Below are 27,514 nucleotides of genomic sequence, written 5' to 3' on the forward strand. Positions count from 1 at the left end.
GGAAACACAGAAGGAGGACAGCTAACCCAGGAGTGCTCCTTGGAGGAGGAGGCCTCTTGAGCTTAGACCTGGGAACTCTGGAGGTCAGTGTGGGCGGCACCTGGCACCGAGGAGAAATGACCAGGATGATGAGGCTTAAGATGGTCTTGTTATAATTTTATTTAAATTAAGTTTTGGAAAGAAAGCTTCTGCTGAAAGATACCAGGGATAGCAGGCCCTGTAGCATCTGTTTGCTATAGCATTCGGTTAGAAAAAGAAAGATTGTGGATGACTTTGTATCTTAAAGCCCCCAAACAAACAAAGCATCCACCACTTTGACATTTTACTGTCTCAGACTCCATCGATCTTCTAAACAAGCAGTCAAATGAGTTATTGTCTTGTCACCTAGACACCATGACCATCACCTCTCATGGCTCATGTGTAATTCGATGTCAGCAAAATGACATGTCTCAGGCTGGATTTAGGAGCTTCTTTAGGATTTAGGATTTCATCTGGGGACCACAGCTGGTCTGCACCAGTGCTTCTGGGACCAAGTCTTTGGGACAAACTGAAGGGATCTTCTGCAGGCAGAGCCCGTTCTTCAACACCTTGTTTCATTCTGTCAGTCGTCCATTTTACTTTATGCACTATAAACTATTTGCTGTCAGTTAGGAATGATCCTCCCCACTGAAGTCACCCCATGGATGTTTCAGGAAAATTTCCCATGTTTATCCGGTGGTTTTGCGTCCTCTCTGGCCCACTGGTGAGGATCTGAGAACCCATTTTTAGATGAGTCCTAACTAGTACAATGTTTGCCCAGGGACCCTTTTTCTTCTGTCAGAGCAGGGTTGCTGCTGTCAGGACCCCTCGGAGTGGCCTCTAAGGGATCATTACTCCTGGGGCTCGCTACAGATGGAAACTGGTTTCTGAGATGGTTCCCTCTCAGAAATCCAGGTTTTATCTGGCTTCTTTTAAAACATTTTCAATTCTTTAAAAGAATTAAATCTACAAATCGAGATAGTGACAGAAGGCTGAGATGGCACATTAGGGTGCAAAGGAGATTTCCTTCCGTTGCAGTCATTGGAGGTAGTTTGGCTTAGGGCTCTGGCAGATTATTGTAATTAATTATAAGGCCACCCTGGTGCTGTGATTCTGGGGACTCTCTCCATCATTGTGGCAGGGGAATGTGATATTTTGTCATCGGTGCCATCGTCTGGTACCACTTCCTCATTTTGGCACAATATTTCTATGGGCATGATAGTTTAAGGTCACTGAATAATCTGATTTAAGTTGGGCACCTGGAACATGCCTTTCATGTCAGTGTGCAGAGCTTTTACATCAGTGACTTCCAGACTCTTTTCCCCTGACCCGCAGCATGAAGCATTTTACCTTGACACTCTCGGTTACCTGTCTTTTGAGATATGCTCTAAGGTTTTTGTTCTGTCAAATGCCATTGTTTTAAAAATTCTGGTCAAGACCCACTAATTTAATTTCATGACCCAGTAGTAGATACTGACTTGTAGTTTGAAAAATGAATGCTGGCTTGGCATGGTGGCTCATGCCTGTGATCCCAGCACTTTGGGACGTCGAGGCAGGTGGATTGCTTGAGCTCAGAGTTTGAGACCAGTCTGGGCAACAAGTGAGACCCTGTCTCTATAAAAAAACAAACAAACATTAGTTGGGGATAGTGGTGCATGCCTGTGGTCACAGCTACTCAGGAGGCTGAGGTGGGAGGTTGGCTTGAGCCCAGGAGGTGGAGGTTGTGGAGGTTGCAGTGAACTGCGATTGCTCCATCCACTGCACTCCAACCTGGATGCTAGAGCCAGACTCGTGTCTCCAAAAAAAAAAAAAAAAAAAAGAAAAGAAAAATAAGGGCAAGAGTTACTGCAGCATTTTGAAGAAGACAACAGAATGATTGTTCTTTTATTTAGTCACACGCTATGATGACATAGTTGTCATCACAAGATCAAATAATTACCACTGCTCACAAGTTCATTTGTTGCTGCTTTAGAGCTTTAATAAGTATAGGTAGAATCAGCATCAGAATTGCAAACTCCCTGAGGTCGGACTCTGTGTATTAGGTAACCAGTTCAGTCATTTCATTCAAAGGGAGTTGATCATATACAAGTTGAGGGTTTTGTTTTGTTTTGTTTTGTTTTTTGAGAATTCAGAGCGTTTCATTCAAAACCAGACCTCACCACACCTACAAGATACTTGTTCCAACAATCTTTTTTGACTTGGATTAAAGGATTTAGGTCAAATGTTAGCATTTAACAGAACTTAATGGAGCAGCCACAGTTTGACTATAATCCCCTTATGGGATTTAAGCAGAGCCATGGATTGGGTTTTGGAATGTGCTTTATCACTGAACCTGGCCGGCCCTGAAAGCTCTTGTTTGTGTCTTGGTGAGAACCAAAGTAGCACTTGGCAGGTTGAGGTTTTGAGTGTCCTTATCCCAAAGTCTTCCTTCTTAGTCATACTCTTCCCCTGTCTGGGTCAATTTAAAGAAGTGGAGACAATAGCTTTCTCCCAGCCAAGATTGCCTTTCCCAAGGTATGGGTGATATGAGGACTGTTAGCATGAGAATTTTTGTGCATTTATTAAAAATATAGATTCCCAATCCCCCAAGGAGGGGACATTTTTTAAATTGGCGGGATTACAGGGGTTTTTGAATTCTTTTAGTCTTCTAAAGTCAATTTTATTGCGATAGTATTTACATACAGTAAGTGGATACACATCCAAATGGAGCCATCAGAATCACGGTCAAAACAGATTTCTATCACTCCTAACCTGGGGAGCCCCTCCCTCCATTGCTGCCCTAGGTAACCACTCTCTGCTTCCTGTCACCGTAGCAGGGTTTTGTCTTTTAGACTCAGGCTGCGTATCTTTTGTTTGACTGCTTTAACTCAATGAAACGTCTGTGCGACTCCCCTGTGCTGTCAGGCACATCAGCAGCCACTCTCCGGTTCGTTGCTGACTAGTGTTCCTTCTGATGGAACCACCATGGTTTGCTTATCTATCCACATCTTGACGGCTCTTTGGATGTTTCCAGTTTGGGGCTGTTATGAATAAAACAGTGTTGAATTTTTGTCTTACGTGTATTTTGTGTGAAATAATTTTTTTTTTTTTTTTTTTTTTTTGGAGACAGAGTCTGGCTCTGTTGCCCAGGCTGGAGTATAGTCGTGTAGTCTCAGTTCACTGCAACCTCTACCTCCAGAGCTCAAGCCATCCTCCCACCTCAGTCTCCTAAATAGCTGGGACTGCAGGCATGTATCACCAGGCCCGGCTAACTTTTCTACATTTTGGTAGAGATGGCATTTTGTCATGTTGCCCAGGCTGGTCTTGAATTCCTGGGCTCAAGCGATCCGCCTGCCTCAGCCTCCCAAAGTGCTAGGATTGCAGGTGTGATCCACTGTGCCTGGCCCAGAAACCTGCATTTTAAATAAGGCTTCCCAAGTGAGTCTTAAGCACATGAGCTACTGATTCTTATTCTGGCAATTTCTCTCTCTAGTATCCCTTTTGGAGAACTGTAGGTTTTTATGTCTAGAGCAAATGATGGATTTGCTATGGATTTATATTTCTGATGTAGTATTTATTCAGTGCCATCCACTTGGAGTAAATGTAAATTTCATTAGCATTTACTGAGCATCGATCTTTCCCCTTTACCCTTGTGTACTTCCTTGTAAAGAGCATCTGTCTGTTCTGTACTAAGAGCTGGGAATGTAAAGATGAATTTTATTTTTTATTTTTTGTAGAGTCAGAGTCTCGCTATGTTGCCCAGGATGGTCTTGAACTCTTGGCCTCAAACAATCCTCCCACCTAGGCCTCCCAAAGTGTTGGGATTATAGGCATGAGTCACTGTGCCCAGTGTTAAAGATGAATTTTACCTCTGGGGATTCTACTCTTTGGGAAGACTCTTAGTGAAAATTCATTCAGCCATTGGAGGCTTTGAATGTTATATGCTGACTCTGTTTGGTGCTGATCATGAAAGGACAGGTTTTTCTTAGGATTTGGTGGTTCTTTTAAGAAACACGCAAAATGTTGGTATTTAACTCCAGGAATAGCTCAGCCCTAAAAACTTCTGGTGCCGTCACATTTCTCCTTCAGGTGGCCCTGCTAAGCCACAGTGAGAGGGGTGACTCTGTTTCCTGGACAGGGAAAAATGGTCAGATAAAATGAAGTTCAAAAGAAATCATTACCGGCTGAATAGCTGATGAAACAAGTACTGATTGAAAGCTGTTGTCATTCTGCATTTGTGCATGATTCTTAGTGGCTGGAGAGCTAGTGATGCATTTCTCAGGGGATTGAAAGATCTGTTAAAGATCCAAATATTTTACTTTTTTACTTCCACGTAATAGAAATTTCTAGATTACTGATTATTTTTCTCTGTCAGGTTTGCATTTATTTCGAGGTGACTTTTTTTTTTTGAGATTGTAGTGATTTTCTGCTTGCTTATTTTACTTTTCTATTTCCACATAATAGAATTATCCAGATTGCTGATTTTTTTCCTCTGTCAGGTTTACATTTATTTCAAGGTGACTTTTTTCTTTTTGAGTCTCTAGTGATTTTCTGCTTGCTCTAAGGTAGTGATTTTTAACTTTGGCTGCAGGGAGCTTTAAAAAATCGAGATGCCAAGTGTAATTTGTAGAACTTTGGCTTTTCTCCACTCTCTTCTGAAACCCAGAGTTATTTTAGAACTTTAAATATGAGGACATTATTCCACACTGCTGTATCCTGAGCTCGCAACAGAAAGGACTGAATTTCTTTGCTTATAGTACATTGTAAAGGGGGTAGATGCTGTAAAGGGAACCCGCCTTTCCCCTGAACTTGAGTGTGAGCATGAGCAGTAAGGAAGAACTGGTGGTAATGTGGACATCGTGAGACTCTTAGGGGAGAAAGTGGACCCATCTTTTGTTGTTAGGTTAGTTTAGAAAATATAGAGGAGTTAAAAGAGGAAAATAAGTCATTTGTGTTTCTATCACCTAACATTTTGGTGTGTGTACACATGGCCACATACTATACACATGCACAGTGGGTGAATGCTGTACATACTATCTTTTTCATTGTATATATTGCCTTTTATTCTTTTTACTTATGAAAGAACTTTTTTTTCACTCAAGGGAAGTAGTATCTTCTACCATTCTTTTTATTTTTGTTATTTTTATTGTGATAAGATCATTTAACATGAGATCTGCCTTATTAACAACTCCTCCCACCCTAATCCCGGAGGAGTCTCTATCACCCAGGCTGGAGTGCAGTGGCTGCAACCTCCACCTCCTGGGTTCAAGTGTTTCTTCTGCCTCAGCCTCCCAAGTAGCTGGGATCACAGGCATGCTTCACCACACCTGGCCAATTTTTTTATTTTTAGTAGTGATAGGGTTTCGCCTTGTTGGCCAGGCTGATCTCGAACTCCTGACCTCAGGTGATCCGCCTGCCTCGGCCTCCCAAAGTGCTAGGATTACAGGTGTGAGCTTCTTTGCCTGGCCAACAACTTTTTAAGTGCATAATGTGGTATTGTTTCCTTTTATTTCTGGCTAATTTTTAAGTTTTAATTTTTTTCTAGAGATAGACTCTTACTATGTTGCCTAGGCTGATCTTGAACTCTTGGCCTCAAGCAATTCTCCCACTCTTAGCCTCTCAAAGTGCTAAAATTATAGGCATGCGTGAGCCACCATGCCTGACTGTAGCGTTGTTAATTATAAGCAGAGTTTTGTCCAGCAGATCTCTAGAATTTGCTCATGTTGTGTAACTGAAACTTTTGATTTTTTTTTGAGACAGAGTCTTGCTTGTCGCCCAGGCTGGAGTGTAGTGGTGCCATCTCGGCTTACTGCAACCTCTGCCTCCGGGTTTAAGTGATTCTTATGCCTCAGCCTCCCAAGTAGTTGGGATTACAGGTGTGTGCCACCATGGCGAACTAATTTTTGTATTTTTAGTAGAGACAGGGTTTCATCATGTTGTTCAAGCTGGTCTTGAACTCCCGACCTCAGGTGATCTGCCTGCTGCGGTTTCCCGAAGTGCCGGAATTACAAGTGTGAGCCAGTACCTGGCAACCTAAAACTTTTAACCTGTTGAATAGCAGTTCTCCATTGACCCCTTTCCCAAGTCCCTGGTATTCACCATCCTACTCTGCTTCTGCATTTGACTATTTTAGACGCCTCATATAAGTGGAATAATGCAGTATTTGTCCTTCTGTGGCTAGCTTGTTTCACTTCATGGAAAGATGTTCACCCTGTCTTATGTAAAAAGCAAGTTGAAAAATAGCACGTACATAACAGGGTGAACGTATTTCCATGTCACTAAATATTTCTGTGCATTCTTAACAATGTTAAAATGTAGACCTTAAATATGCACCTCCCAGGCACAAGTAATTGACCTCAGCCTCCCGAGTAGCTGAGACCACAGGCACATGCCACCACACCCAGTTAATGTTTTGTGTTTTTGGTAGAGACAGGGTTTTGCCTTGTTACCCAGGCTAGTCTCGAACTCCAAAGCTCAGATAACCCACCTGCCTTGGCCTCCCAAAAGTGTTAGGATTAGAGGCATGAGTCACCACACCCAGCCCTTGCTTATTATTCTAGAGGGATTTTTAGCAACAAGCTCCCCTGACCCCTTGGGGTGTTATTAATGGATTTTTATTAAATCTGTATAGATTGTTAATTAGAAATGAATACTCTTTTTTTTTTTTTTTTTTTTTTGAGATGGAGTTTCACTTTTGTTACCCAGGCTGGAGTGCAAATGGTGTGATCTCAGCTCACCGCAACCTCTGCCTCCTGGCTTCAGGCAATTCTCCTGCCTCAGCCTCCTGAGTAGCTGGAATTACAGGCATGTGCCACCATGCCCAGCTAATGTTTTGTATTTTTAGTAGAGATGGGGTTTCACCATGTTGACCAGGATGGTCTCGATCTCTTGACCTCGTGATCCCGCCTCGGCCTCCCAAAGTGCTGGGATTACAGGCTTGAGCCAACACGCCTAGCCCAGAAATGAATATTCTTACAGTACCTTTTCTATTGAAGAGTATTATCTGTTTCTCTGATTACTCAAATCTTTATGTCCCTCAGTAGTATTTTATAGTTTTCTTCATGAAGGTAACACATATTTTTTATTACATTTATTACGTATTTAACATTGTTTTTGTTGTGGTGAGCAGGATTCCTTCATCCTGTTGTTGTCAGGCACGGGCGAACGTTTCTGTAAATGTCTTTGGTATTAGGGGCCAGGTGATCTCGGTCACATGTTCTTCTTTGCTGTTGTCCACAATCTTTTAAACACGTAAAAGCAGAAAGAGGCCAGGTGGTGGCTAGCCAGCTTCTGATACAGATGCTTGTCACTGGCATTTGGGAAATGTTTGATTCAATCACATAGAAAGAGGCTTGCTTGTGTGTGTTGTAACTCGCTATCTAATTGTAGATTCTCTGAGGTGGGTTTTTTTGTTTTTGTTTCTGGTTTTTATTTTTTTGCTGCTCCAGTCAACCAAAGGGACACTTTATTGAGGCTCCAGGGCCATGGGGCCTCGGCAGGAGGGTGCCCTTCTAGGAAGGTAGAGGCTTATTTGACCTTCTTCTCGGGGCGCAGGTTGTTGGTGTGGCCACACTGCTTCTTGCGGCAGTTGACAGCATGGGGGTGCAGGCAAGCATAGCACTTGGGCGGATCATCTGTGGCAGCTGTATTTCTGGGCGAGCTGGTGGAGGGAAGGCTCAATAATGGCATCTCGCAGGTGCAGCACCAGGTGCAGGGCGGATTGTTTCTGGATGTTGCAGTCTGAGAGAGTGTGTCCATCCTCCAGTTGTTTGCCAGCAAGGATCAGATGCTGCTGGTCAGGTGGGATACCCTCCTTGTCTTGAATTTTGGCTTTGACAGTCTCAATGGTGTCACTGGGCTCGACCTCAAGGGTGATGGTCTTACCTGTGAGGGTCCTCACAAAGATCTACATCTCTGCGTCTGCCACACGACCGCCGCCACCAACCAACTCAGCCACCTCACTCTGTCTGAGGTTTTTCATATCTTTTGCTATAGTTATAATTTGGACTTTTCCAATACTTCCCTCATCCTTCTCCATTGGCGTCCATCGACGGTGGTGACATTGGCACCCCTGACTTGTTTCTGACATCTGTGTGTCTGCTGTGTCACAGATAGTTTTGATGTAGTAAGATTATTAAAGAGAACTACTCTTACATTATACCACATGCCTTTAAAAAAACATCATTTATCAATCCATAGACTTTGGATAACCTTTAATATTCGTGCCAAGTTCAGCACCAGGGGTGGAGGTAAGATGGTGAGGCTGTGATATGATACTGTTTCTGTTTCCCACAGCTGTCTGGCTGGGCAGACAGACAGACATGATCTTGCTTTATTACAACCATCTTTTAAAATTTTACCTTAATTTTGTTTTGTACAGATGGAGTCTTGCTGTGTTGCCCAGGTTGGTCTCAAAGTCCTGGCCTCAAGCAGTTCTTCTGCCTAGGCCTCCCAAAATGTTGGGATTACAGATGTGAACCATCACACTTGGCCCTCCACATGGTCTTCTGACACCATGATGAGGTGGTGATCAGAGGAAGTATTGATGGGAGTCACCCAGTGAGAAGGGGTGAGGTGAAGGAGGCTCGTTTTGGAGGGATGGCATGAACAGAGTCCTGAGAGATAGGAGAGGTCTGTGAGTGACCACAGTAGGGGCTACAAGGGACTGGTAAAGAGGGCCTGGATAGGCCCATAGTCATCTCTTATGAAGGAATTTGGGTGTCACTCTAAATTAGGAAGCCATCAAAGAGCATGGTAATTTTCTGTTGAAGCATCTTGCTACTTACCATTTGGACAGGTGTTTAGAGCCATCAAGATGGAATGAGGGGCCGGGAGCAGTGGCTCACACCTGTAATCCCAGCACTTTGGGAGGCTGAGGCAGGCGAATCACCTGAGGTCAGGAGTTTGAAACCAGCCTGACCAACATGGAGAAACCCCATTTCTGCTAAAAATACAATAGTAGGTATGGTGGCACATACCTGTAATCCCAGCTACTCAGGAGGCTGAGGCAGGATAATTGCTTGAACCCAGGAGGTGAAGGTTGCGGTGAGCCGAGATTACACCGTTGGACTCCAGCCTGGGCAACAATAGCGAAACTCCATCTCAAAAAATAAAAATAAAAAAGGTGAAATGAGGGCCAGGCACGGTGGCTCATGCTTGTAATCTCTGCAGTTTGGGAGGCCGAGGCAGCAGACTGCTTGAGCTTAGGAGTTCAAGACCAGTCTGGGCAACATTGTGAAACCTAATCTTTACAAAAACTAGCTGGGTATGGTGGTACATGCCTGTAGTCCTAGCTACTCAGGAGGCTGAGGTTGGGAGGATTGCCTGAGCCTGGGAAGTCGAGGCTGCAGTGAATTGTGATTGTGCCACTGCACTCCAGCTTGAGGAACAGTGTGAGATCCTATCTCATAAAAAAAAAAGATGGAATGAGAACCAGAGTTAAATGGCAATTGTGATCTTGATGAGAGACCGTGGTGACGTGTGCTAGGGAGCAGCCATGCAGGTGACTAGAAGTGCACAGGGTGGAGAGTTCCTAGTCCGAGGCGGGTGGGTATCAGCCCTGGAAAAGGAGCTTCAAGGTGGTCCCTGCCCCTCAGTACCCCCTCAAAAATCACAAGGAGGGCAGAAATCACCAGCAAGTCTCACAGAGGGAGTGTGTACAGGCCAGCTGGCCTGGGCTATGTTTGGCCAGGGAGAATAGCTGTAAGCTGAGCACTTAAAGGACAGTTTTATGTCTTGCTTGTATAAACAGTGTAAAGCAGGTTCAAATTACTGATTCAAGTTTGAATCCTCTTCTACTGCTTATAGCTGTGTATCCTTTGCCAAGTTATTTTACTTCTCTGTAGCTCAGTTTCTACTTTTGTAGAGTGTCTTGCAAACCAAACAATACTATGCTTACTGGCCAGAAATAACTGTCATTTATTTAATAAGAGGTCAGAGATGTGCCTGGAACACACAGACACTTAGCAACTGGAAAACTGCAGTTCTTACTGCCATTGCCGCTACCATCATGATTTTTCATCCCTCAGCTCCTCCTTTGCTACTGTCGTGTATTAAGGGCAAGACAGTGAGTGGATTTGCTTGTTCTCTTTTTCTCTTTTGCAAGGGGTCGGAAGAGGGGCAATGAGGGACCACGGGTTGGCACACTTTCCCCAGTGTCAGATTCTCAGGGAGATTTTGCTTCTTGTTTTTATACAGATGTTAAATTCCACTCTTCCCTCACTTCTCCCCTCTGTCTGTTGCATTTTGCCGCTGGACCTTGGCATTTATGCACACCACGCTCATCCTGTGTGGACAAAACCCTCTGATCTCGGGCTGTCGCATTCTTTCTGACCTTGAGAGTGTCTGCATCATCCTTGTGCGCTGGGTGTGGAATGCTCTGTCCTTTTGGGCTTTTTACGGCAGTGTTGAAGGACACATTTCTTTGTTCAACATTCTCCCCTTCTTCCTTTTTCCCCCATGTACTGTCCCTGACGAAATGTGTTCCCCTCTTCCTGAGCCCTGCAGTCCTCTTCCCCGACGCTTTTCTCAGAACATCACTGCTCTGCGCTTTCTGAGCCTCTCCTGTGCTCTTCAGGTCTAAGGCTTCAGGATAGGCCAGGTACTACTCTGGAAGAGGTGAGCGAAGAGCATGGGTGGTTCCCCCACTATAACTTGTGAGTACTTGCTGGAAGGTATTCTTGTTGGATGGAACTATCCCTGTATGTTCCTAGTGCTGGGGATGGTCAGGAAGGGTTTCCTGCTGCAGTGGATGTTCATGTCTGGAACACCATGATGAACTTAACCTTGGAGAGTAAATTTATTCTGCTTTAAAAAGTTCCCTTAGTTTCCTTAGCCAGGCGTGGTGGCTTGCACCTGTAGTCCCAGCTACTTGAGAGGCTGAGGCAAGAGGATTGCTTGAGGCCAGGATTTTGAGTCAAGCCTGGGCAACATAGTGAGACTTTTTTTTCTCTTTAAGAAAAAAAAGTAAGTGTATTAGGTGAATGAAAAAGAAATAAAATTTAAAAAAAAAAGAAGAAAAAATGTCCCATTATTTTCCCTAAAGTTGATATAGATAAGGGTGATTTGAAAGTTCTGCTGATATGCTAGATATGGGACAAAGCGCTTATGGGCCCCTTGGAATATGACCATATGGCAAGTGGCCGTGTAAAAATCTACCAGTATTTCAGTATCCTCTTTGCCTGTTTTATCTTCTGAAAAAATAAACTTTTAGTGGTCTCAGGGTAGAGATCTATTGTGACTGCTTCAGGCAAATTTTATTTTTGGGTGTGTTCATTTTCACTCAGGGTTTTGTATAGACCTTGGGAAAATGTTGGGTGGCAGTGGCTAAATCACAATGTAGAAGGCTGATGGATGTGGCTCCACAAACATGATGACAACTCTGGCAGCTCAAAGGTCACCCCCCAAAATTCATAAACAAAAAGCAGGGATAAAATGTTTGCATCAGATACAACAAAGATTTAAAGGATTAACATCCTTATATTAAAGCTTTGTAAACATTATAGAATATAGGCAAAGGACATAAGGGGCTAAACCACAAAAGAGGCTCTGCGCTTGCCAGCAGACACAAAAAACTCACGAATCCATGCATGGCAACATTTCTGAAAAATTACCTACTTGCACAGATTTTATATATTACGGGCTGTGAGACTTGGCAGTGTTGTAGTGATCCCTGCAGTAGTTTCATATCTTTATTCAACAGTAGGGTTGTGATGAATGAGTTAGGACCTGTGGGGGCCGTGGCAGGGTGGTGGGACCCCTGAGGGTGCTCTGGATGTGGCATTTTAGGCCCTGCATTCATTTCTCTCGGGATGCTGTGAATGTCACTTTTTCCTCCAGTTTTTACTGTGAATGGTAAGAAGTTGATGTTAATAGTATCTTTCCTTTGTCAGTAACCTGCTTGTGTTTGTATGTTTTTGGTTTTTTTCTGACAAGAAGTTTCAAGGTTTTATGTCTTTAGAGTCCAGGCATTTCCCTAGGATGTGTCAGCAGTGACTTCTTTAGTATCTTCCCAGCACAAGGTGGCCTTTGTGTCTGAAGACCCCAGGCTGTCCTTCAGTGTGAGGAAAGTGTCTTTATCTTTCTGACTCCTCATCCATCAACTGGAAACTCCTCCTGTACTGATACTGCTTCTTGCTGTAACGACAGTTCGTGGAATTGTTCTAATAATTTATAAACGTGGTTCCCAGTTGTGTATCTACCAAGAGATTTATTTTGACAGTCGTGTATGATTTCCAAGAACTCCTTTGGTCCTGAAGTTACTACTTTTTCTTGAATTCCCCTAGGATATGAATTGGAATTATTTTAAAGGCCCACTCCTAATCCTTGCGTTCATTTTGCCTCATTGGACATTAACTCCACTCTGACTGCCCAGCTGGGTCTGATTTCTGCTTGTTCATTCCCCTCTGACGTCCACCAAAATGTGGATCCCTGCTTGAGACCTGGGTGTGATGCTGGAGCCAACTCTCATAAGTGAAAGGCTTTGGGGGTGGGGGATGCATAGTACCATACCAAGCCTTTGGAAGCTGGGGCCTTTCTTAGTGGCCAGGTGGGTATACTGTTCTCTGTTTAGTGTTTGGGTTCCTTTTGGTGGGGATTGCAGAGGGGGTTCTTGAATGTGATTTATGCTTTCACTAGGAAGTTTCTGCAGTGTTCTTATAATCAGAAATAAAGTAAATTATTATAAATTATCACCATCTTTAGACTCCCTGGTTGGAGATCGCAGTACCATTTTGAATCCTTGCTTTTCCCCATGCCCTTGCCCTCTGTGCAAGTGGTAACTGACTCTGTTCCACTCTCTAGTTTCTCTCTCATCACCTTCTCTCCTTTTCTTCCACATTGCTGCTGTCCTGCAGCCTCCATTTCTCATCTACACAGACACTTTAGCCTTCTGGTCTTCTGGCCTCTACTTCATTATCTTCTTCTTCTTCTTTTTAAGTAGAGATGGGGGTCTTGCTATGTTACCCAGGATGGTCTTGAACCCCTGGCCTCAAATAGTCCTCCTGCCTCAGCCTCCCAAAGTACTGGGATTACAGGTGTGAGCTATTGTGCCTGGACTTCATCTTCTATTTTGTCCAAACTTTACCTTGCCCAAGTACAAATCTGACCATTATCTTCATCCTCTTTGAAACCCTTTAGATTCTCTTCATTTTCTTGCTGAATTGAACACCTCATCCTGATACCCTCCATGGACTAGTCAGTTCTAGCTTATAATGTGCCTGCCAGCTCCTGTGGAGTGTAATGCTCGTTGACCCACTTTCCTGCCTCTTTGAGTCATCTTGGTATGTGACTGGGTTTGGTCTGCTTGATGTCAGTGGGCACAGGCAGTCTGGCAGTGACAGGAAGCTGCCATCGCATAGGTAGACTTACCTGTTGGTGGTATTTTGGCGACAAAATGGGCAAGCTGAGTGCTGACCCTGGAATGTCAGTTATGGGAGGCCCAGGTGAAGGATAGAGCCTGAGAATGACAGAGATTCACAAAGGGGTGTCTCCAAGCACTTCAAGAAGCAGACAAATTATGCTGATGGCGAAGCCAAAATAAGTATTTAAGGAAAGGACTAGTAAGTAGTCCAAGGAAAGGTCCCTGGTCATAGGAACCTGAGCAGCCATGCCAAGGAACAGTTATAGCAGGCGAGCAACAGATGCTGGGTGCTTCTGCCTCAACTTTGCCTCTGCTAGGAATTGGTTTCCTGGATTGTCATGTAACATTTTAGGTAATAATATAGGAAAAAGGTTAGTTCTAAGTAATTAATGCACACACCATCAGGGCTACAAGTAGAGCCTTTAGGGTTTTTTAAGCAATATCCATAATTTTCCTTCTGGCTATAGGAAGTCTCTGCTTTTATGGATTGGAAACTGCACGGTAAAATGGGTTCTCATATCCCCTGTAAATGGCAGAAAGCTAAGGAAAAATATAATGACCTATTCACCTCTGTTATTGAAAAAAGAAAATTCTTTTTCTTTCTTTCTTTCTTTTTTTTTGAGACCGAGTTTTACTCTTGTTGCCCAGGCTAGAGTGCAATGATGTGATCTCGGCTCACTGCAACCTCTGCCTTTCAGGTTCAAATGATTCTCCTGCCTCAGCCTCCCGAGTAGCTGGGATTACAGGCATGCACCACCACGCCCAGCTAAATTTTGATTTTTAATAGAGACGGGGGTTCACCATGTTGGCCAGGATGGTCTCGATCTGACCTTAGGATCTGCCCACCTCAGCCTCCCAAAATGCTGGGATTACAGGCACGAGCCACCATGCCCAGCCAGAAAATTCTTATAATGACCAAACTGGAGTAAGTCCCATAGATGATCATCTCTGTGGGCTTTACTCTCTGCTGTATGCATGTTCCCACTCCTCCAACTGCTGAGTATATCCCTTGGAGGACCTGATCTCATCCTTAGGATCAACATGGCACATGTGGGGTGGCATTCTTGGGAGGAGGGTAGTGTCTTTAAACCAAGATTTCTCAGTCTCAGCCCTCCTGACATCTTGGTATGGGATCTGTCCTGTGCATTGTAAGATGCTCAGCAGCACCCCTGGCCTCTGCCTACTAGGTGTTAGTAGCTGTCCCCCAGTTGTGATGGCCAAAGACATTTCCAGACGTTGCCAGATGTCCCCTGGAGGGCAAAATTACTCTGGGTTGAGAACCGCTACTTTAAATGAACATGGATAGCATGTGAATGAAAATGCAAAATGTGCGTGAATATGCAAACAAGCACGAACACCCCGAAGCATTTGATGTATGAACCTAGCTCTCTCTATTCCCCTCATGGAACTTCATGTTCTGGTAGCGGTTTCTTTTGTTTTCCTTTCTTGCCCTCTAATTGCTGAACTCTAAAATTTGCATAATTCTTTCTCTTCATTATTTCTTCACATTTAATTTTTCCCCTGGCTCATCCAAAGTATTTATTGAACGAAATGTCCCATGAAGCGTTCCTTGAACAGCAAGTTCTGTACTTGTATTTCCAAACTTCTTGCAGGGCTGTTCTCACGTTTGCAGGACAGCTTTGTCGGATTCTTTATTCTTGGTGGGAAGATAATTGGTGGTAAAATCTGATATCACTCTAATTGGAGTACCAGGGGATGCCTTCTGCCCTTCCCACCCCTACCTGTTTGTATTACCTTTTCTTTGTAAAATAAATTGAGGCATACCTAGGTATGTTTTGTTGTATGTATGGCATTCTTTAGAGGGTTACTCTGTGCCATTTTTTTTTTGCTTTTGAGACAGAGTCTCACTCACTCTGTCACCCAGGCTGGAGTGCAGTGGCACAATCTTGGCTCACTGCAACCTCTGCCTTCTGGGTTCAAGCAATTCTCCTGCCTCAGCCTCCCGAGTAGCTGGGATTAAGGTGTGTGCCACCATTTGTATTTTTTTCTTTTGGTAGAGACGGGGTTTCACTATGTTGGCCAGGCGGGTCTTGAACTCCAGACCTCAAGTGATCTGCCTGCCTCGACGTCCTAAATTGCTGGCATTACAGTTGTGGCCACTGCACCCAGCCCTTATCCTCTGATTTTTGAAACCTAGTCAAAGAGCCTTCCAGATGTTTGTTCATTGCTTTTATTGTCCAGGTCATACTTCAGTTGTTTGAAACTAGTGGAGACTGGAAGTTCTTGAATTTTCTGCTGCTTCATTGAAACTTGGCTACGTAGAATTATTCCAAAGCCTTCCTACATTTGAGTTTTTCTTAGGTTTTTCTCTTACCTTGGTGGATTGTGCTGTTTCTTTAGTCAACAGTGTCAGAGGCTCTGGGCATGTCTGATCCATTTTAGGTCTCCTACTACTGATTTCCCACTCCTGCCCCTTCTTGTTTTGTGCCATTTTACCTCCTTTTGGGGTGTGTTGGGGGGATTGAGTTTCTTTTTTTAGGTCTGTGTTGTCATTTGATTGCTTTTTGAATGTTTTGCCTTTTTTTTTTTTTTGTTTTTGATGGCATTTTAGCCCACTTGAAGCACGTTTTGGTTTTTTCCTGGAATCCTGTGAGGCCATTTAATCCTAGGTTCATTTTACCTCCTCTTTTATTTATTTATTTTTTTTGAGACAGAGTTTCATTCTTGTTGCCCAGACTGGAGTGCAGTGGCTTGCTGAGACCTCTCCCTGCCAGGTTCAAGCAATTCTCCTGCCTCAGCATCCTGAGTAGCTGGGATTACAGGCACCTGCCACCACACCCAGCTAATTTGTGCATTTTTAGTAGATACGGGGTTTCTCTATGTTGGCCAGGCTGGTCTCAAACTCCTGACCTCAGGTGATCTGCCCCCCTCAGCCTTCCAGAGTGTTAGGATTACAGGCATGAGCCACTGTGCCTGGCCGCTTCCTCTTTTCACTGCTTTTGAGTATCTTCCCCTGCTTTTAATTGGGCACATGTAGGGAATTTAGAATTATTTTAATGCCCATCTAATCATGGTTAATTGGCTGTATCTGCATTGTCCAGTATAGTAGCCACAAACACAAGTAGCTATTTAGATTTCGATTAAAATTGGATACCATTAAAATTCAGTTACTCATTTTCGCTAGGCACATTTCAGGGTCTCAGTAGCCACGTGACTGTTGGACAGGACAGATATATGATAGCTCCCTTATTGCAGAAAGTTCTATTAGGTAATGCTGGGTTATGGGATATAAACAATATGCATATCAAAGAAGTACCTTAGCTATTTTTTTTCTCCCTAGTACTGTGATATTTTTGATAATTCAGTTTGGTGGTCCCCCTCTCTAGCAGCCAGTTCAGAATCAGTGGGTGACTATTAAGTGAAGAAGAGGTGGGCGCCTGAAAGCTGTAATTAGGTAAAGTGTTTTTTGGATGCTTGGGTATAATGTGTAGTATGACTTTCTTTCTGTGCAAGAAACTCAGTGACCGCATGGCCTGTGTTGTTTTTGTGCTTTGGGGTGATTCGGCTGTGCTCTTCTTTTCTAGGTGCTAAGAGATGCCGTTTGCGCGCCTCATCTCTGCCTGAGAATCGGCTCCAGGCACTAGAAGAACCAGCTGATCCTGGGCTCATTGCTTGAATAAGGCTTCACTTCCAGCTGCTCTCCAACGGCTGTGCAAACTACTCGTTTGTCTTAATGATGGGTATTGGTAAGAACACCACATCCAAATCAATGGAGGCTGGAGGTTCAACGGAAGGCAAATACGAAGACGAGGCAAAGCACCCCGCTTTCTTCACTCTTCCGGTAATCGTATTCCCAGTCTTCCTTTCTTGAATCTCTTGAAAGTAGTTTCCAGATGGAATCAACATAGGATTGGCTTTAAAACTCATGTTTTCAGTGAAGGTTAAGGCATTTGCAAACCAAATACTTTATACGTGAGATAGTCTTTCAGCTAACTCTTGGGTATTAGCTGTGCTCCCAGCCTGGAGTCATCTGCTGGGATTAACTCCAGGAAGGAAGCATGCATTGCTGTTAACATTTTAAATCTAGCCCAGTGCTGACTGTGTCTTGGAGGATGTTGAAGGCTTAGTTTTATCTTCAAAAATATACTCTTAGGAAATAATGTGCAACCCAACATCACACACTTGCAAGGTGGGAGGGTGAATGACTTACTGCTTGGAAGCCCACTGTCCGTGTGTATTATGGCAGCAGTGTCCGGCATAGAGGTAGTTTTATCTCAATAAGTGATAGCAGTCAGACAAAGCTGATTACACACATTCATTATATTCAGTGAGAACATTTTTATCCCAGATGTAGGATGATGACTTGATTTGTGTAAAGTTACCTATAAAGTGTTGGTTTAAAAACTGAAAAATGCTCTTTAGAGAGGTCTTGCCTCAAGATGTTTTCCTCTTAATACTGGAGATGGGGCTAATGGGAAGCATAGTATTCCAGGATTTCTTCCTCTTTTTTTTTTTTCGAGACAAGGTCTTGTTCTGTTGCCTAGGCAGGAGTGCAGTGGTGTCCTCAAGCCCAACCATGGCATGTAAGAGTGGGGAAGCCTGCCAGGCCTGGTTGAGCCCCCACCTTGTTTCCGGGCTGGAGCTGAGGCTGCCTGGCTTAGGGCTTCCAGGCTCAGCACTTCTAGGCTCAGCCCAGCAGGTCCCAATATCAGCCCCATTTTTTCCATAAATGTTTTTTACCCTTTTTCTCCTCCCCCCACCTCCCCCCACCCACAGGGTCTTATTCTGTTGCCCAGGCTGGAGTGCAGTGGAGTGATCACAGCTCACTGTAGTTTCAACCTCCTTGGCTCAGGTCAGCCTCCCACCTCAGCCTCCTGAGTAGTTAGGACTGCAGGTGTGTACTACTGGGCCTGGCTAAATTTTTTTATTTTTATTTTTTTGTAGAGATGGCATTTCTCCATGTTGCCAGGCTAGTCTGGAACTTCTGAGATCAAGTGATCCACCTGCCTCAGCCTCTCAAAGTGTTGGGATTACAGGCATGAGCCCCTGTACCAAGCCTGTACATGTTTCTTGTGTATGGAAATGTTTGTCTTTTTTCAGCTTACCTATTTTGAGGTTTTTCCTTCTATCCTTGTTACATTTTTTAGGGCAGGGTTGGGAAGGAATATTGCTCAAAGCGTTAATTTCCAGATCCAACCTAAGTAGTAGTCCCTGTGAGAACATGGGAGCTGGGAATGTGGACATAAGCTATAGCTGGGTGTAAATATGATGTTAATTTTAAAGTTGATTTAACACTAGAGCCATTTAATTATGGATGTTACAGAATTTTTATCCCAGTCTAGGGCTATAAAAGAAAGCGTTAAAAGGGGAAGAAAATAGTTTTTAAAGTTATGCTAAATTGAACTACAAAGCGTAGGAATAGAGTTGGAATCATAGGATGGAGCTGCTGGAAGGAGGTAAATAGCAGAGATGGAGATGGCAGAGAGTCCAAACATGAGCTCCCAGGATGATTTGGAGTCAGGATGCCAAACTGGGTCTTAGTCTGAACTCCCAAAGCTCACGATAAAATAGGAAATTACCCAAAAGAAGGAAAACATGAAAACAAAAGCTCCTAAATAATGTTTACAAAAGAATAGTTTGTGGGATGGAGTTTTGGGTTGTGGACAGTTTTATTAGAAAATATGTTATAGGTGGCCAGGCACAGTGGCTCACGCCTCTAATCCCAGCACTTTGGGAGGGCAAGGTGGGCAGATCATGAGGTCGGAAGTTTGAGACCATCCTGACCAACATGACAAAACCCTATCTCTACTAAAAATACAAAAAAATTAGCCAGTTGTAGTGGCATGTACCTGCGGTCCCAGCTACTCAGGAGGCTGAGGCAGGAGAATTATTTGAACTCAGGAGGCAGAGGTTATAGTCACCGGAGATTGCGCCACTGCACTCCAGCGTGGGCAACAGAGTGAGACTCCATCTCAAAAAAAAAAAAGAAAAAAAAGATACAGGCTGGGTGAGGATGCTGAGGTCTGTAATAGCACTCTGGGAGGCCAAGCCAGAGGATCACTTGCAGCCTGGAGTTCAAGACCAGCCATGGGAACATAGCAAGACCCTCATTTATACAAAAAATTCAAAAATTAGCTGGTTGTGGTGGTATGTGCTGGCAGTCTTAGCTACTTGGGAGACTGAGGTGGGAGGATTGCTTGAGTCCAGAAGTTTGATGCTACAGTGAGTTAGTAATTGTGTCGTTGCATGCCAGCCATCCTTAGTGACAGGGCAAGAACTTGTCTCCAAAAAAAAGGCAAGAAAATTTAATAAGAACAGGAATGCAGTACTGCCCGTATTTAATCACTAGTGAAATCACTAGTTCAAGACTCCGGTCTTGAACTAAGTCAACTGTTAGGTAGAAGACCATTTTGAATGATTTGCGCAGTGTCAGGAAAGAGGTGAGGGGGCTAAGTTACAGTGGGTCACTTCCCACTGCCTGATGGATGGGATTAGTGTAGGGGCAGCTGGTTGGAGGCAGGGGCAGTGGGCTGAGACAGGAAGAATTGGTGGATCTGGGAGATACCAAAGGCGTGGGAATAGTAAGAACAGAGGTAAGGCTGACAGAAGAGATGATAGGAGACTTCGAGGGCCAAAGATGGGGACGTTTCAGATTCCCATCAAGATTTTATACATAAGAACTTGATTAGACGAATGGCGGCTTTGGAGAAAAATATGAAGTCTCGGGAAAACCGTAAGTTTGGAGTGTGGGGAAGATGGAAGATGATGGATTTTATCTGAGAAGTTGTGGATTTGAACTGCTGTGCTCCTACAGCCTGCAAGCACTGGGGGTGTGGGACTTGGAGCACACAGAGATCAGGAGAGCTGTAAAGACTCATTGTGATGGCTCATGTGGGTGGTGGCTGACATGTGGGAGAGGGTGCTGGCTACCAGGCAGAGCTGGCAGAGGAAGACAGGGCCAACAGTCTCACTTTTGGAGATACCCACACATGAGTAACTGGGAGGATCACGCCAGGACATTGCCGCCCGCTTGTGCCTTGTTTCATCCTGGCCTTTGCAAATGTAAATGTTGACAAATAACCAGCATGGTAGCCTGGGTTTTATCTTTTTGTCTGGATCTGTGCTGTCTAATACCATGGCTGCTAGCCACATGTGGCTGTTTACATTTAAATTAAATACTACTAAATAAAACCTGAAATTCACTTCATTGCTTGTACTAGTCAGGCGCTCCATAGCCACACATGGCTAGTGGTTAGTCCATCTCTGCTTGCTGAAATGCTGGCTCTTATTTCTTAATTTGCCTTGGAATACAAAGCTGGGCCTTAGGCTGTCAGCTGTTAAGGCATCTAGAGAGAGGTGTGCTGGAGTGCAGCACCAGATTGGGCACCAGTAACCAGATCTGGCTGCTCCTGAGAACCAGGCGTGGGGGTGTGCCTGCTGGAAAGGGAGGCAGGGGTGTGGCTGCTCATCTTTAGAGATTCTCTCAGGCATCCTGTGTTGGATGAGTGCTTCCCGAATCTTTAAACAAAATAAAACACCCACACAAACGTTTTACAAAGGAAAAGAACACATCCATATTAGAAAGAGAATGTCGACTAGGAAATTAGATCATGTGGTCAGAGTAGTTGATATCAAATAGGGGGAACATAACAAAAGATCTTCTTCTTATCCCACAGGAATCTAGTGAGGCAAATTCTTGTGTTTTAAAGCTAGCTAGGAAATGTCTAAAAGGGGTGAATGCCCATGGCAAGAAATAGGAACCAAAAAAAAAAAAAAAAAAAAAAAGGCAAAAAAGTCCTGATGAATGACGTTGGTCATACCCTAAGGACATTGGTCCCAAAGTACAGAAGGAAGGACCGCCAGTAAAAGGCTGTGTGTTTGCTCTGCGGTTCTGGAACCACCTAAACCTGGAATCCCAGTTAACAGCCAGAACTTCCTGTTAGCACAGGCATGGCTGCGACACAGCCTGTCATTTCAGCACGTTATCATTTAGAGTCAAGAAAAGCATTTAAGCTTTCTTAAGCTATGAGAGTATTTGGGTATCAAGAGTAGATTATTCTGACTGGAGATATTAGCAGCTTGGACTGAGGAGTGGCGTTATGAGGTTCAGTCTTAGCAGAGAATGGGAAAAATACTCCTGAGTGTTCATAAGAACCCACCACTTTTCATCTTCCCTCCGTGTGTGTTCTTCAGAACATGTAATGGGAAGCCCACAGCCTCACGTTCCTGCACTGATTTAATGTGGCTGGTGCACACACCTGGTGACCAGCTGCATACAGCCCGGTGGGGGAGACATGGCAAGACAGCCAGCATGCCATCAGTGTTAGGGTTGGAATCCAGCACAAGTGCTGTGATGATGTCCATGCGAGACCCTTGCCCAGCTGTGTTATAGGGTAGGAGGCCTTGCTGGTTAAATGAAGGTTCCCAGGGGAGATAACATGGAACTCTTCAAAAATGTCTAGGTATAGCAGGTCAAGAGGAGGGAGACTGAGGGCCTCTCAGCTGAGGGTGGGCATGGCTGTGTCCTGCTATGGGTGCAAGCTTAGCGCAGAGTACCGTGGAGGTGGAGATGAGCAGTGGGGATGCTGAGGAGAGATCATAGTAAAATTGCTTGTTTTGGGTAGGAAATTCCTGCAGTGGGTGCTAGGGCAGGAACAGTGGAGATAGGAAGGCAAGTTAGGGTGCTAGTGCAGTCCAGGTATGAGCTGATAGTGACCTGACCTGGAAGGCTCGGAGGAAAGGAATTCTTCCATTCAGCAGATGGTTACTGGGCACCTGCTTCGTGTGAGGCTCTGAGAACACAGCTAACACAGCTGTGAAACAAGCCCAGCTCCTGCTGTCCTGGAATTGGCCTCCTAGTGATGGTAGGAAGAGAAAAACAGTAAAGAAACAAGCAAACACATCAATCTTGTGGCAGGTGGCCACTAATTCTGTGAAGAAAAATAAATCAAGGAGGGGGATAGTGAGAAATAGAATGTGAGGTCAGACAGTGATCATATAGGACCTGCAAGCTATTCATTATTTTATCCTTTCGAAAATAGGATCTGAGTGCCACTTGCAGGTCTGGGCTCTACTAGAGAACAGCAGCGAATAGACAGACAACAATCCCTGAGCTTCCATCCTTTTTTTTTTTTTTTTTTTTTTTTAAGACAGAGTCTTGCTCTATTACCCAGGCTGAAGCGCGGTGGCATCATCATAGCTCACTGCAGACTTAACCTCCTGGGTTTAAGCCATCCTCCCAGCTCAGCCTCCTGAGTAGCTGGAATAACAGTGGCACATGCCACTGTGCTCAGCTGATTTTTAATTTTTTTTTTTTGTAGAGATGGGATCTTACTGTGTTTCCCAGGCTGATGTCAAACTCCTGAGCTCAAGCAATCCTTCTGCCTCAGCCTCCCAAAGTGCTGGGATTACAGGCAGGAGCCACTTTGCTTGGCCACAGGGCTTCCATTCTGGTGTGGTAGACAGGCAATCCACAATAGAAATAAGTCAAATGTGTAGATGTTAGATATTGAAAAATACGAGGGGAAAAAATAAGGGAGAGGTATGGATGCTGAAAATTCAGGTGGCCAGGAAAGGCTACACCAAGAAATCAGCCTTTGAGTAAAGTCCTGGAGGAGTTGTGGGAAGCCTGTGTGTGGGCCTCAAGGGCAAAGGCCTCTTGGCCAGGGTGGGCATTGACCAGAGATTCTGTAGGCCTTATAGTCCTGACCAGAATGTTGGCCTGAGAAAAACCTTTGGAGGCCTTTGAGCAGAGATGTGACATGCTCTGCCTAGTGGGGAGTAGGCTGAAGAGGAAAAGCAGGAGGCCAGGCGGGAGCTGATGGCCCTAGGATAGGCATGCTGACAGCAGCTGCAGCCTGGGTGCTTGCCCTGTGGAGGTGTGAGAAGCCACCAGGCCCTGGAGCAGACCTGGCCTCTGGTTTTGGGCTGGATGAGGGTGGGAGCAAATCCCTTCTGAAAGAGAAACCCATTCCAGGCGTTGAAAAATAAGTCAGCAGAAACCCTGACTCTGGAGGGAGAGTAGGGAGGAGCCACAGTGGAGGAAGGGTTGGCTGCAGTTGTGGTTGGAGGTGTGGCCAGGAGCTTTGAAAAGCAGGGGAGAGGTTCTGTCCTGGAAGAGACTCCTGGAAGGAGCTGCAGGAGGAGACCTGGGGCTCGTGGGGCTGTGACCTGATGGGTGTACCTAGCAGGCAGGAGGTGAGTGGGACAGAGTGGCGGTGCTCAGAGCTATGCAGTATGAGGATGCCCTGCAGCAGGGGGAGGAGGGCAGCCACCAGGACCGGGGACCCATGCTCCTTTCTTTCCTTTTCTGTGTCCCTTCCCTCCCTCTTCCTCCTGTCCCTCTTTTAAGACAAGTGACCTTCGCAGAAGGATATAGGGAGGTACATCACCAATGGGTGAAGAAACCATTTAATGGCTGCTTCATTTTTGTGAACCCCTGCCTGTGATGACAGATTTGAATATGCCCATTTTCAGCAGTGAAAAGAGAGCAAAAAGGTTTTTTGGTGCAAATACTTTTCGTTCTAAAAACCAAGCAAGGAAGCCCAGAACACATCCTTGTTCTTGTGACTTTAGCACCAGGTGCTGTGAATTTCCTTTTTGTACATCCTTAAATAGAGAGTTTGGAGTACTTAGATCTTAAAATGAAAAGTCTCGGTTGGATGGTAATAATAGTTGTGTGGGAAAATGTTCTTTCTGTAAGAATAATAGATCCTGGGATTGACTATATGATTCCAAGAAGGGCCTGAGGATGAGGAGAGACTGTTTCCTGGAGTTGACCCAGGGAATTGGTTTAACTCTCCTCTTTCTGTAAGATGAGAGTTTTAATATACTGCATAATGGCCATGATTTAGGGCAGGGGATGCTCTTAATAGCTTGAAGTGAAACAACCAAGATGAGCAGCTTTTTTTCTTTTAAAATGTGTAAGTAGGGGGGAAAAAGCGTTAGAAAAGGAATATGCCAATATATGATTTGAAATGAAAACATCAAAACTGTGGAACGCAAATAAAGAGTTTTGTGCATGGTAAGATATTATTTTCCTTATCCTCCCTCCTTCTTACCTCCCTCCTTTCAAGATGGGGTCTCACTATGTTGCCCAGGCTGGTCTGAAACTCCTGGGCTCAAGCAATGTTCCCACCTTGGCCTCTCAAAGTGCTGGGATTACAGGCATGAGCCACCACACTCAGCCCTAGATTTTTATCTTAAAAATTAATTTTTTCCCTCTGGTTTTGAGGTTTCAGATAGTCTATCATATTGTAATATACTTTTAATTTGAACAGGGTTGGGATAGTTTTAAATGAAATGAGAGATGTTAGTATACAAAGTGCATATCTAACAGTTGGGAAGCACACAATTTGGTATGAAGATAGCAAGAGATTCTTGCTACCATCTCTTACTTAGCAGGCTTACAAAGTTGATCAGCGTTTTGGCCATCTCTTACTTTTGTGTGTGTGTGTGTGTGTGTGTGTGTGTGTGTGTGTGTGTGTGTTTTAATTTATTTTAATTAATTAATTTTTTTGGAGACGGGGTTTCACCACATTGGCCAGGCTGGTCTCAAACTCCTGACCTCAAGCAATCCACCTTCCTCGGCCTCCCAAAGTTCTGGGATTCTAGGTATGAGCCAGCAGGCCAGGTGTTTTTTGTTTTTGTTTTTGAAGACAGTCTTGCTTTGTCACCCCCCAGGCAGCCTCCACCTCTTGGGTTCAAGCAATTCTTGTGAAATAGCTGGGACTATAGGTGTGCACCACCATGACCAGTTAATTTTTGTATTTTTTTGGTAGAGACGGGATTTTACCATGTGGGCCAGGCTGGTCTCAAACTCCTGAACTCAAGTGATCCACCTGCCTTGGCCTCCCAAAGTGCTGGTGACCCACCTCACCCAGACTCCCATCTCTTATTTTGTGTGAGATTAGGTTTATGGAATCTTGGTCATGGAAAAGGCCTTTGAGGACCTCTTGTCTGTTCTGCTCTCATTAAATGCTGCAATGGGAACGTATCAGAAGTAGCTGATAAAGCTTCCTGCCTTGCCTACCCCATGTGATTCCACTGCCTTCATTCTGCTGCCTTTGCTTTCTGTGGGCCAGCATCAGTTCTTCCTGGGATCACCGCACCAAACCCCGCTGTGATCTCCCTGCCACATACAGCCTTGCTCTCTTCTGATTGCCGACTGCTATTCCTACCTGTGGCTTTTGCATCTCCAGGACTACTTCAGATTTCCTTCCTTCTAGGTGAACCCCCACTACTAAATTCCTAATCCCCATCCCCACTAACTTTTATTTGCCTAAGCTAGGTAGGCAGGCTGGTTAGGTGTTTTGTTTTGTTTTGAGACAGAGTCGTGCTCTGTTACCCAGGCTGGAGTGCAGTGGTGTGATCTTGGCTCACCACAACCTCCAACTCCTGGGTTCAAGCGATTCTCCTGCCTCAGCCTCCTGAGTAGCTAGGATTACAGGCATGTGCCACCATGCCTGGCTAATTTTTGCATTTTTAGAAGAGATGGGGTATCACCATATTGGCCAGGCTGGTTGAGAACTCTTGACCTCAAGTGATCCACCCATCTTGGCCTCCCAAAGTGCTGGAATTACAGGTGTGAGCCACCGCGCCTGCCCTTTCATTATAGTTTTTTCTTTTTCTTTTTTGAGATGGAGTTTCCCTCTGTCACCCAGACTGGAGTGCGGTAGTGACATCTTGGCTCACTACAACCGCTGCCTCAGTTCAAGTGATTCTCACTACAACCGCTGCCGGGTTCAAGTGATTCTCCTGCCTCAGCTTCCCGAGTAGCTGGGACTACAGGCTCATGCCACCACACCCAGCTAATTTTTTGTATTTTTAGTAGCGACTGGGTTTCACCATGTTAGCCAGGATGATCTCGATCTCATGACCTTGTGATCCACCTGCCTCAGCCTCCCAAAGTGCTGGGATTACAGATGTGAGCCACCATGCCCGGCTCTCATCATAGTTTTAATATATCTTTTTATGAGTAAAGTCGAGCATCTTTTCACTGTTCAGGAACTATGTTTATTTCCTTAGTTATTTTCCTGTTGGGATGTTAGCCTTTTTCTTACTGAGTTTGTGTCCCTTCCCTGTTCTTTACATTTTAGAGACATGCGTTTGTTTTCTGTAATGTGTTAGCATCTGGAAAGAATGGGAGAGGATGGCCCCACTTTGGGTGGGGTGCTGTAAGGTGCCTCGTGGCCTCAGGATCTGTTCTTGAATCCATCTGGGGACGGGATCCCCAGAACATCTCTTAGAAACCTCACATAGAAGGGAAGATGTTTGAAGTGCCCAGCCCAGTGCCGGGCATGAATATGTGCCAGGCAGACAGTACAGTAGCTACCACTACCTGCCTGGGGTGTGGGAGAAGCACGCACTGCAGAGTGTTTCAGTGTGGGCCAAGGCAGACACATTACCCGCCCCAGCTCTGCTGTGGGCTGGCACGGGGAGAGATGAGGCTCCTTCTGGCTGCTCTTGTCCCCCCGCTGGGGGAAGGTGAGATGCAGCTAGAACCCCCAGGATGCTTCTGGCTGCCACAGCCTTAGCCTTCTGGAGAAGGTGGCCATAGGAAGATCAGACTAGGCTGGGCGAGTGGTGGAGGCTGAGCCACCCAGCAGCGTCACCTGCACTGGGAAGTTACAGGAGCCGTCCTGTTGGAAGAGGCAGTGAAAGCAAAATTAGAGGCTTTCCTGCATCAGCCAGATTCAAGGTCGCTAGTGTCATGTTAGCTGTGTCCCTGCCGCATCTTTTGGGGTGGTATAATCTAAGATTGACAAGCTTTGGGTGTTTAGAATATGTTGTACTGTACTCACTTGTACTTATTTTTCATAGTGGTTAATTTCAAAATTTCTAATAATATTGAAGGTAGGTGGGAAGTTTTCATGTTCATAGTAAAGGAACTTGGAGTAAGGCTGGGAAACACTAATCTATCATCTTTATTCTATATTCGAAACACATTTTAATTGTGGAATAGATTTGGCCGTGAGAGGAAATAACCGTATGCTTATGTGTTGAGGAGGGAGATTCATAACAGCGTGTGTTACCTTCCTGTTAAAAGAACTGAAAGCAGAAATTGAGGGAACTTTATTACTACTCTGAAAATGATTGGTTTAGTATAAAGTGGTTCTCTTAGCAGTCAGATACAGTTCTGAACACTCACATTGGAGGTGTGGGGTTTCCCGGGTGCCAGTGTCCTCCGCTTGACAG

General features: G+C 44.7%; 1 protein-coding gene and 1 pseudogene across 5 annotated transcripts in view; one reads left to right on the top strand and one right to left on the bottom strand.

Annotated features, from left to right (window-relative positions):
* The window catches only part of SLC23A2 (solute carrier family 23 member 2), a 135,632-nt gene that overhangs the window by 47,174 nt on the left and 60,944 nt on the right, over positions 1 to 27,514 (top strand). For all 5 annotated transcript variants that reach the window (XM_074406280.1, XM_074406283.1, XM_039479545.2 and 2 more), the window contains one exon: positions 16,903 to 17,159. In XM_074406280.1, coding sequence (XP_074262381.1) covers positions 17,052 to 17,159 — 108 coding nt within the window. In that variant the 5' untranslated portion in view covers positions 16,903 to 17,051. The remainder of the gene's footprint in view (positions 1 to 16,902; positions 17,160 to 27,514) is intronic.
* Positions 7,525 to 7,909, bottom strand: LOC104653409 (ubiquitin-ribosomal protein eL40 fusion protein-like; annotated as a pseudogene).

The sequence above is a fragment of the Saimiri boliviensis genome, chromosome 9 (assembly GCF_048565385.1).
Source record: "Saimiri boliviensis isolate mSaiBol1 chromosome 9, mSaiBol1.pri, whole genome shotgun sequence".
Classification (NCBI taxonomy): Eukaryota; Metazoa; Chordata; class Mammalia; order Primates; family Cebidae; genus Saimiri; species Saimiri boliviensis.